The following is an 11,144-nucleotide window of genomic DNA, read 5'->3' on the forward strand; positions in this document are numbered from 1 at the left end:
TATTTATGACTACGTTTATTACACTAAAAGCGGGTGGCTTAGGAAAGAAAGGGGAGTGAATATATCATTTCCCATTGTTTAGATTTTTAAACAAGGTAGGCCCATCATACTTTTTAAAAAAAATGCGAACATCTATTCGCACACATCATACTATGTATATATATATATTTTTAAAATCACGTGTGCTCACAGGCCCAACGTAAATCGATTATGCCCCAAAACTCATCTCTATAGGATGATCCTACCTCTTTCGATCCGTTAAGAATTATATACCGCGTCATTCGTCCTATAGATCGAAGGGTTAGGACATTGGGTTCGAACAAGGTGGTGCCCACTGTATATAGACTCGGCAAACAGGTGGGCCGAGCCGGGTTTCACCATACCCATACGGGCCCGGGTCATAAGGGCCGGGTCCAAAATGACCCGCAATTTTACAGGTCACTCATTGGTGGACCCGGACCCCACCCGCACGGGCCGGGTGGACCCGCGGGTCACCCGATTTATTATAACGAATGTTTGTTTTGTTTTTAAAAACTTCTCTGCCACGTGCCGTATGCTAAGAGACCGGGTCATACATGTGACGTCAGACATGTGGTGAATATATCACTTCCCTCAAAAAGGTTGCCGACATTTTTTCTATAAAAAGTAAAGAGGAAAATTTACAGTGACGAAATTGTCATCGACCCACAATGAAAGAATTTCATCAATTGTCAACTAAAAGAAGGGTAGTTTGGGTATTCAGGGGATCATTACTGCCAATCTGCCATGACTACGACAGCTCAACTTGGGAAGTACGATTTTAATGAGTGTCACATATCCTCTATTCCTCTCCCCCAAAAAGTATTCGGCTTTTTTTAACGGACACCCACGGGTGCACCCGGCTCGGACCAGTTTTGATGGGCCAGGTGGACCCGCGGGTCAATTTGAAATGGGCCACTTCATTGGGACCCTGACCCGGACCCGGAAATTACGGGCGGGCCGGGTCGACCCGCGAATCCGGGTCACTTCTTGCCAGGTCTAACTATAAATGGCATCTGTGCATAGATGCATGCATAAATTTTTATTGCAAGAAGGCCTTCAAACAAGGTGGGGCCTCAAATGTAAATAAGAGATATTATATGGTGTTTGTGATCATTGTTCGAAGATCTAAACCATTAACTTATTTGGCCTCAATGTAAATAGGCTATGTCCCAAAAATCATCTCTATTGATCCTAGCCCTCCAATATGTTGATGAAGGGCACCATATATAAATTCTCTCCCTAATGGAAGGATTAGGAGGAAATGATTTCAGGGGGCATTTAGACTTTTTCCTTGCATGGAGACAGGACTTAGACACACTACTAGGATCCATGCACATATTTCGGATCCCGATCATAGGATCTGAAAAAATTACCGATTGGATCTCCGTGGGACAGTATGAAATCCGATATTATTATTATTATTATTATTAGTATATTATTTGATAAAATACCCTTCAATTTTTATAACATTAAGTATTATTTCAATAGTATTTTCCTAAAAATAAGCCATATCTAATTTTCGAGTGATTTCTATTTCTGGTATTTTGTCATCCTTTCTCAAAGTCTTGAGCCAGCTTATTCTTTCTGTTCTCTGATCGCCGCTGTAACTCTCGCCCGCGCCCTCTATTGAGAATTTTAACCGTGTACAAATTAAGTAGGACCTACTTGGACTTTCCGATTTGAAATGTATCGTGACCGAGACATGGGAAGTAGGATCCAAAGAACTCTCCGAATCTGATCCTACGGATAAGGGTTTTAATGGATCGTGACTCGGACAGGTGGATCGATCCGAAGTGGATCAATTGAAACCCCTGAGTAGAGGACTAGACCTGGCAAACGTGTGGGTCGGGCCGGGTCAACCCGCGGGTGATGCGGGTGCGGGTCACGGGGGTCGGGTCAGGAGATGACCCGTATTTTTGAGGGTCAGAATTTTGTGGACCCACTCGGCCCGCAGGTGGGCCGGGTCACCCGCAAATTCAAACCGTTGTTTATTTTGGAAAATGTTATCACTGGTTGTTGACTTGTTGTACATTGACAATGACAACGTCTGACGAGAAATCATTTCTCAATGTATAAAAATTTAAGCCGTCGCATCAATTAATGTATAGATATACTTTTTTAAAGATATGGGAAGAGGCAATGAATCTTCTCTTCTTTTTCAATATTTAATTAAATATTAACCCTACCACATCATCTAATGGATAAGAACGGTGACGTGCCCTTCTCCGCCACCTACACGTGCCAGTTTTCAAATGCTAGACATGAAAGTACGAAACACCTTTTGTCTTTTACTTTTGTCTAAAATACGCGATCCATAATCATCTTTTCCTCCATGGGCGCCGAGAAGAAACCCATCCATAGAAGAAGTCCAAAGGCGGATTAAGAAGCGGTGGAGCCACCGAAGATAAGATAAGTAGAAGAACGTGGTGTGAAAAAGGGGATCTAAAGATTTGCTAACATCCTCTTTTCCTCCTTAAAATGTCTTCTGCGAAGGACGCTAGCAAATCCCACTACGAGCGGGTGCCCGCGGGTTGACCCGACCTGTGTTTTTGCGGGTTGGGTCACCCGCGGGTTAGTTTTGATGGGTCACTAAAACTCAGACCCGTTCCCATAAATTTACGGGTGGGTCGGGTCGAGCCGCGGGCACGGGTCTCTTTGGCCAGGTCTATAGATCACCACGTCTATCTGAACTTGTCTTTTTTATTAATCCGTCTTCATGATCAAGGGCACATATGTCCTAAAGAGGGGCTGCAAAATGGCCTTTCATCATGGGTGTCTCTAATTTTGGCGTTTTTGCAAAGAGATTGTTTCACATGCATCCCAAATACTCATAAATCAGCCTTTCACTTTTCAGTGGAGGGCTGAGATTAAAATACATGTTTTTTTAGTAAGATTAATCTCGGCCATTAGCAAAAAAGTTAAAAGGCTGATTTCTAGGCAACACACTTAGTCGCTGCTGTCTGCTGAGGTGGAAGTGTGAAACAACCTCCTACTTGGAAGTATTTGCCAAAATAGTCTTCTAGATTGAAAAGTCTATCAGATTTGGCCGAATTTTGCAAATCAAATCTCTCTTGACGTAATGCGTGACTACATGCGATTTTGAAATATACCCTTAAAATTGAAAATGAGACTAACAAGGAGAAGAGTAGTATCTCATCAATGGTGACAATCAAATCTAGGATCCCGGCGGGGACATATATGTTTGTGAAATCAAGACCATTGATCTTGTAGAACATCATGAGGCGAGCCAAACTCAAATCCTTTGCTTCAGATAAAGACAACAACAATCCATGGTTTTAACTTTGTTGAGGGAACTCTAAAGTCCAACAGCCAACATCTTTTTACCATTTTCCCTAACTGCCTCCTTTTCCCCCACTTTTCTGCAAGTCCAAAACCCAGACCAAACAGTGCTTTTACAGCACGTGCTGCTGTACCCAGTCCATGATCTCATCAATGAGCTCTGAAAATCTCCAAGGGTGAGGAGATCGGCCTTCCAACCATCTAATGGCATTGAGACAGTGTCCCTCCACCATTAGGTTGTCCATCTCCCTGTCCGATACCAATTTTATCCCTCGGTGAATAACTCTAGCTTCTGCTTCATTCGTATCCTTGAAACCAATCAGACCCAAGAAGGCCCACTTTATGGTATTGTTTTCATCTCTCAGAACACCTCCAATTCCTCAAGGCCCTGTGTTCCTCAAACTTGAGTCATCGAACCTGAGGGTATCTGTTGTTGATTTTGGGTTCGTCTTCTTTGGACTAATATCTAGATGTTCGTTGTGTTGATTTTTATTTTTTTTCCATTTGTTTCTATTTCTCTATTCAGTAAGGGAAGAATTTCGGTCTCTAAAAGGACTCTTGGAACCGCATTCTAAGTAGGCTATCAACAGAACCAATTCCCAATTCGGATGGGATCTACTTGTACTTGGGTCACAATCCCATTTGAATCCTAGCTGGATTGTTCTACCCTGTTGTAAACTACTTTCTGCGCCTTCGTCAAGATCTCATTAAGAATGAGAACATCCCTTGAAGTGTTTTAGGTTTTATTATTGTCTTCTACAGTAAAAACTTCATTCAAAATTAGAGTTTTGAGTATATGTTTTCAGTCTACAAAGAAAATATAATGTCTTTCTACTCTCAAGTATTCAATCCCTACAAAAGAGTGAAAAAACTACAGTTGATGGTTGTGATTAATCTAAACGACAGTTGATCATTTAAAGGAATGCGGTTAAAAAACATGTCTTTCTAGTTACTCTCTCAACCATTAACAAAAAAATTGAATGGGCTAATTTCGGGCGAAGAGGAATATTTGTTCATCAGAAATATAAGAGTTCAAAAAGCTCTAGTAGTTCAATTTAAAATAATGACATTGAAGTGTGATCAAAATAAGACTTCAAAAGCTATAGTAGTTCAAACGTAAAACAATGACCTAGAACATATGCGTTCCAACAACTTCAACCTCCTCTTGGACGTCACTTCAACCTCCTCTTGGACGCCTGCTTAGATTTCACCATCCCAAAGTTCTTGTACGCTTTTGTAAGGACTCAGGTCATGAACAAGAAACTGACCTCCAATTAGCCTTCTCTGCATCATTATAACATAAAAAGAGTATTAGATGTCTTGAAGACAGCAACTGGAAAGCTCTTTGCATACATTCCAATGCATGTATTGTATCCACATATACTCAGTAACTAATTTCAACAGCTAACCCAGATTTAAATCAACTAGATAACATGACAAGGAAATCAAGTTAATGTTGGGTTAGACGTAAAGGATTGATGTTGAAGAAAAGATACACTTGCCTGTTTGATTTCAGAGAACTTCACAAATAAGTCCTCGGGGATAGACCAATCAAAAACATCAAAATTTTCCTTTATCCTCCCTTCATTTGTGCTCTTAGGCAGTACACTCTGACCCCTTTGAAGGCCCCAACGAAGAGCAACTTGTCCAGGTGTCTTTCCCAATTTCTCTGCAACCATACTCAGAACAGGGTTGCTAAGGACATCGCTCTTGATCCATTTTGTGCCTGGAGAACCTAATGGGGAATAAGCCTACAGAAAACCCATTACATGAATCATAACATGTAATTATTCAAGTATAAACCATAAATTGATATGAAATAGAAAATGAGCAATATAATGATTTGAAAACTTACAGACAGGTGAATTCCATTCGATTGACAGAATTCACGGAGTTTGCTCTGATTCCAAACAGGGTGGCATTCCACCTGGTTGACAGCAGGAGGTACACGTGCAACTTTAAGCAAATCCTCCAATTTCTTGGAAGAGAAGTTGCTCACACCAATGGCGCGAGCCTTGCCAGAATCATAAAGTTTCTCCATTGCTTTCCATGTAGCAGGTATGTCAAGTGGAGCGACGCAGTCAGGGCCAAAGCCAGGCACATCCTTTTTCTTCGCGAAGGGCCAATGGATCTTTAGGGATTTAGCAGCATAGTTAGTTACAGTGGAATACCATGAGTTAACAGTAACTGTCATAAAACCCAAGAACTATGAACTGAAAAGAAATTATCATTTTATAAAGAAAGACAAAAATCCATAAGGCTCTTAATGTTATATGGGATTTGTTAGCCACCTTCGTAGAAGCTACTTCGCGCCCCCCGTCTTTTGCATGTGATGACAGCCGCATATGTTGACTTTTGCTTTATTCATGTAAGTCATCTGACATGGCTGTCATCACATGCAAAAGACGGGGCGCGAAGTAGCTTCTGCGAAGGTGGCTAGCAAATCTCATGTTATATATAGATATATTTAAACAGGGAGAGAGACTGAGAGAGACAGAGAAAGATATTGATAACCGCACTCCCTAAATTCAATAATGGCACTACAATCTGTACACTTTTCTAATTTACTTTTACAGGGTGTGATAATTCCTAAGATGCTCTCAATAGCCAATCTGAAAAGTGGTAAATAAAGTGTGGAGTCCATTGTCAAAACAGGGAAGTTGGATATAAATTACCCACTACACACAAATATATTATACAACTGAAAAGCTTAAGCCTTTAATATCAAGACAGTGATGACATATTGCTTGGATCTAAATTCAAGCTTAAAAGGGTGAGCCTTGGCGCAACGGTAAGGTTGCTACATTGTGACCTGGTGGTAACCAGTTCGAGTCACGGAAACAGCCTCTCTGCAAAGCAGGGGTGGTAAAGCTGCGTACATCTAGCCCTCCTCAGACCCCGCAACGGCGGGAACCTCGTGCACTAGGGTGCCCCTTTATCTAAATTCAAGCTTCGGAGCCTGTCTTGCATCAGCCAATTCATGAATAGTGAAATACTGAAATCATTGTATTCACATTCGGGCTGTGGGCTTCTTCTACAATTCACACATGATATTATTCGTGCGGGAAATTGTTTTCAGCTCCTTCACAAATGGCACAGTTCACAAATTGTTCATGACTTGAAACAGGCCCCAGAACTTCAAGAATAAAACATAGGAGAAAAACATACAACTCCATAGAAAACCTTATGGAGTAAACGTTGGTGCACCAAAACCATATTCCACAGCACTTAAGGATTGAGCTTCACAACCTTCAAATCATAGTTATGATTCAAATTTCACACTATGTATTTTCATAATTAAAAGAATAAGATATTTTTTATTTGATGAATGTGCATATTTTTCCGGAAAAATATGAGCAGGCAAAAGTACAAGTCGAGGCCACTTGCTCAATGATCCAAACCATTTATTTCCTAGGCCTTGTTCTAGATGGGCCATGGAGAAAAATCCAATCGGTAGCCCTACATGGAAGGTGAGAAAATAAAAAGTAACGGTCTGTATTCATCAAGAAAGCCCCTACAAATTGGAGGCTTAGAATGTGTTTCCTATAACACTGAAAAATATTATAGAATGCCCAATAATGACTATACACAATAAATATACTAACCTACAGGAGACGTTATAATTGTACCATAAAGTGTAAAGGATAAACCTATAAGTATACTAAACACAATTAACTAAAAGATGATCTGCCAAGTACACACAATAACATTGAAACAAGAAAAACATACAAGGTACAGGTCTACATAGTCAAGCTGCAGCTCTTGTAAAGTCATATCCATTGCCACAGGCACATCTTCTGGTGCGTGATGACTACACCTACAAATTTCACTTTTCGTTGTTAGTATAGTAGAGAAAGAAAAATACGTGATGTATAAAAAAATTAATCCAAACTGTGACCAGCACACTACAAGTGCCTCTAGCGGTTTACTACTCAAAACAAAGAAGTAAAACCAACCAGAGTTTGGAGGTAACCCACAAATCTTCACGCTTAATTACACCTTCTTCAAACAGCTTCTTCAAAGCCGTACCAATCTATGATTACAGCAAAAAGTAGATTAAATGAAGGAACAATGTGAGATGAAGAAGATACCTCAATCAACTCACCACATGTTTTTTCATAAATAAAAGTGACCAGGCCCATATGAGTTCAAACAAAATCATGCATCACACATGTACAGGCAGCAACACTAGACATACTTTAGTTTTCCAAACTATGATAGACATAATGCTCCCATAAAGTGGGAGCAGGCGTTGGAGAGCAGGGATGTGGAGGTTCTCAAGGAAGGTCGGGCAGGATTGACATACCTTAATGTTGAAAATGAATATTAAAAGGTACACAAGTAAGAAAATTATATATAGATGATCTTCGATCGTAAAGAAGCAGATCTCATTTCATCATGTTGGCATGGGTGCAAAGCCTGAGACCGGTTCATTGGTGAGAGGATGGGTAGGACATCGTTCACAATTGTTTTCCTATTGTAGTGGAGCTAGAGTAAGTGATTTCATTTTTTTTTATGTATGTCTTAGTACGACCAGATTGGAGATCTCCTTTGTTTTTCTAAAATTGTCTAAAAATAAAATAATGAACTAGCCAAATCACTGTAGTTACCTCTTTCTCATTTTCATATACTCGAGCACAATCGATATGCCTGTAGCCAGCCTGCATTGATGTGTAAGTAGAGTGAGTTAATCTTAATTTTCGAAATATGAGCCACTTTGATTTGGGTCAAGAACAAGCAGAAAATACTCATATTATCAATTCCTCATATTATCAATTCAAATTAAACCATTAAAAAAAAAATCAATTCAAATTAAGAACATAGCTTTGAAGTCTGCCAAAACATACCAGACAAGGCATTAAAAGAAAACAAAATGTCATGATCAGGGGAATATAATTGTTTCATGTTAAAGATAGATATTTACAGACTGGCAATTCAATCTATTTCTGTGCTTAGGTAATTCCATATAATGTTAGACATAGGAATTGAGAACACGTTAACTGTAATGCATTGTGGCATTACTAAAGTGCAGGAATGTTGGACTATACATAGTAGTTAAAGACTTAAATGTTAGATATGAGTAAAACAAAATGACATTACTGCATTATGCCATTAATAAAATGCAAGAATGTTTGATTACATATAGTACTAACTTCATCTAAAAGGAAAAGGCAATGCAAAATAACAAATAACAAAAATAATAGAAATATAATGTAGATGGTTAGAAGATATGCTGATGGCCCTTTCCAAAACTGCAATCAACAGCACCAACTGGAAGCATATTATTGTGTACGAAAATAGTTAAGAAAAGTAGTTACACTCAACCACAACGAGAATATATTGTCCCTAATGATCATGTGAAGAGATGCAAGCACATTTAATTTGGTAGGCTTTCTCCCCTTAAAGGTCATTTTCCCAGGAATGTATCTTTACTGAAAATGACTTTCTGTACTTGGATAGATGTGAAACGTATCCGTATGACCCTAGCAAGAAAAATATATGCAGTGGCTATACGAATGAGTTAGTCAATAATATTATTGGTAAAGCCATAAACTAACATGTGGATCAAAATGCAAAACTTCAAATGAAAAAGAACAACTATGGCTTTTCTCCATAAGAATACTATCCGAATCTTCTGAATGGTGGATCTAAAGGAGATTCCAATGTAGATGACATAACATTGGCAGACCTTCAACTCTAGATAATCTTTTGTGCCAATAAAAAATAAACAAGGAAAATTTCATCAATTGAAAAAAATAATTATGTGATTTACCCGTCCAACAATTCAAAACTCCATTACCATCAGAGAACAGTTTTAAAATAAGAACATAGGAAAAAAAAACTCAGCATAGGCCTAGACGTCATTCATCACGACTTGGTGATGTAGACTCCCAGTGAAAATCTCACTACCACAAGAATACCACAGATCTATGAACATGAAAACCCCAGCAATCCAAGAGCATGCATGCTCATCATCAAAACATGGCGCTAATGAACGCAAGAATGCACCCTAGATGTTATATTTTGTTACAGTGTGTGACGGCAAAGGCTCTTTTCCTTTTTATTTTTGAACTGGTGCACAGCAAAAGCTCTTCTCGGTAATAACTCTTTTAGAAGTGAGAGATAGCAAAGAAATTCAGTGGACATTTATTCTTCTCCTAATCAAAATTGAATCTCACTCAAAATCAGTGAAGATCACAGATTTATGAACAAATGAATATCTGGTTAAAATTTGAGCCATGGATAAATCACATATACCAACAGTGATGTTTTATGATTTTGAAGCCACGAGAAAGGCAAAAGTTTCCTAATATCCAACTTGTCGAAAAGCGATCAATTATATCCTTTGTAAATCTTATAATTTCGCTCCCATCTCCTAGTCCGTTTTTCATACTTTCTCGCAAAAATCCTATATAACTAAAGAGCAAATCCTCGAATTATCTTTCTATTGCAACTAAACTACATATAACAAACATAAAACGTTACCTAATATAATCCAAAACCATCTAAATCATCACAAAGACATCGAGCATTAACAGCAAGGAATCACAAATTATGAAGGTTGTAACAGACAGCCACAATTCACGAACTAAGTATTCTCAGGAAATGAGTAATCAAAAGCAAATCCTATTTTAAATCAGAGAAGATCACAATCACATAAACTCGAATATTGAAATAAAAGCATACATAACACATCAGATTCAAAATCAAAGCACATTAGATTGAAAACCAGAGGATATCCCATTTCTTCAACCATCGGTTGCAGCTTTTAGAACTTCTACAACTCTATTTTCAACAAAATTAAACCAAAAAAATAAAAATAAAAAATAAAAACATAGAAATTGAAACAGAATTGAGATCATAGAGAAAAATAATAACAATCGGAACTTCTACAACTCATCTTCAACCAAATTAAACTTAAAAAAACGTAGAAATCGAAACAGAATTAAGATCACAATCACATAAACCTGAATATTGAAATAAAAACATATAGAACACATCAGGTTCAAAATCAAAGTGCATTAGATTGAAAACCAGAGCACGTCGCATTTCTTCAACCATCAGTTGCAGATTCTAGAACTTCTACAACTCAATCTTCAACAAAATTAAACTAAAAAAAAACAAACATAGAAATCGAAACAGAGTTAAGATCATAGAGGAAAACAATACCAATCGGAACTTCTACAACTCAATCTTCAACCAAATTAAACTGAAAAAACAAAAACAGAAACAAAAAAATACATAGAAAAGGAAAATAATACCAATCGGAACATCTACAACTCAATCTTCAACAACATTATACTAAAAAAACAAAAAATAATAAAAAATGTAGAAATCGAAACAGAAATGAGACCACATAGGAAAATAATAACAATCGGAACAGCTAAAACTCAACCTTCAAACAAATTAAACTGAAAAAAAAAAAAAAAACATAGAAATCGAAACAGAAATGAGATCATAGAGGAAAATAATACCAATCGGAGATAAGAAAAGCAAAATGAATTAAAAAAAAAAAACAAAAAAGAGGAGAGAGCAAGAAAATGCAAAAGGCGATGAGATTGAGGACGTGAAAACTACCTTAACAGCGGCGGTGACAGCATCTCCGACGACTCCCGGCGGTGCCTGCCACGTCCCTAAACCGACCGACGGAATTTTTGCTCCGGTGTTCAACTCGAAATAACGAATCTCCTCTGCCATTTTCTAACTGCACAAGAAAAAATAAAAGTTTTGTTTGCCCTAAAATGAAACGACAAAAGGTAGGAGGAATATATGGAAGCAAGAAAAAGAAAAAATAACTACGCAACTGGCAAAAATGTATATTG

The 11,144-nt window shown here is 38.1% G+C and overlaps 1 protein-coding gene across 1 annotated transcript; it reads right to left on the reverse strand.

Annotated features, from left to right (window-relative positions):
* Window positions 1–4,285: 4,285 nt before the first annotated feature.
* LOC143880030 (NADPH-dependent aldo-keto reductase, chloroplastic-like) lies at window positions 4,286–11,144 on the reverse strand. The gene is made up of 7 exons (XM_077382789.1): window positions 10,900–11,144; window positions 7,932–7,982; window positions 7,278–7,354; window positions 7,051–7,138; window positions 5,177–5,452; window positions 4,824–5,072; window positions 4,286–4,605 (listed from the first exon to the last, which is right to left on the reverse strand). Exons 1-7 carry the CDS (start codon window positions 11,017–11,019, stop codon window positions 4,522–4,524), a joined length of 945 nt encoding a protein of 314 aa, XP_077238904.1. The 5' UTR covers window positions 11,020–11,144; the 3' UTR covers window positions 4,286–4,521.

The sequence above is a fragment of the Tasmannia lanceolata genome, unplaced genomic scaffold, assembly GCF_043159265.1.
Source record: "Tasmannia lanceolata isolate RefF3 unplaced genomic scaffold, GAP_Taslan_0.1 ptg000006l, whole genome shotgun sequence".
Lineage (NCBI taxonomy): Eukaryota > Viridiplantae > Streptophyta > Magnoliopsida > Canellales > Winteraceae > Tasmannia > Tasmannia lanceolata.

What these genes read in the sequence shown, in the direction of transcription:
- LOC143880030 (XM_077382789.1), bottom strand. Translation starts at nt 11,019, where the DNA reads ATGGCAGAGGAGATTCGTTATTTCGAGTTGAACACCGGAGCAAAAATT. An exon ending in ACTATGTAGACCTGTACCTT is followed by an intron (nt 5,453 to 7,050) that starts GTATGTTTTTCT and finishes AAATCCCTAAAG; the next exon opens with ATCCATTGGCCCTTCGCGAA. An exon ending in CGAATGGAATTCACCTGTCT is followed by an intron (nt 5,073 to 5,176) that starts GTAAGTTTTCAA and finishes GGTTTTCTGTAG; the next exon opens with GCTTATTCCCCATTAGGTTC.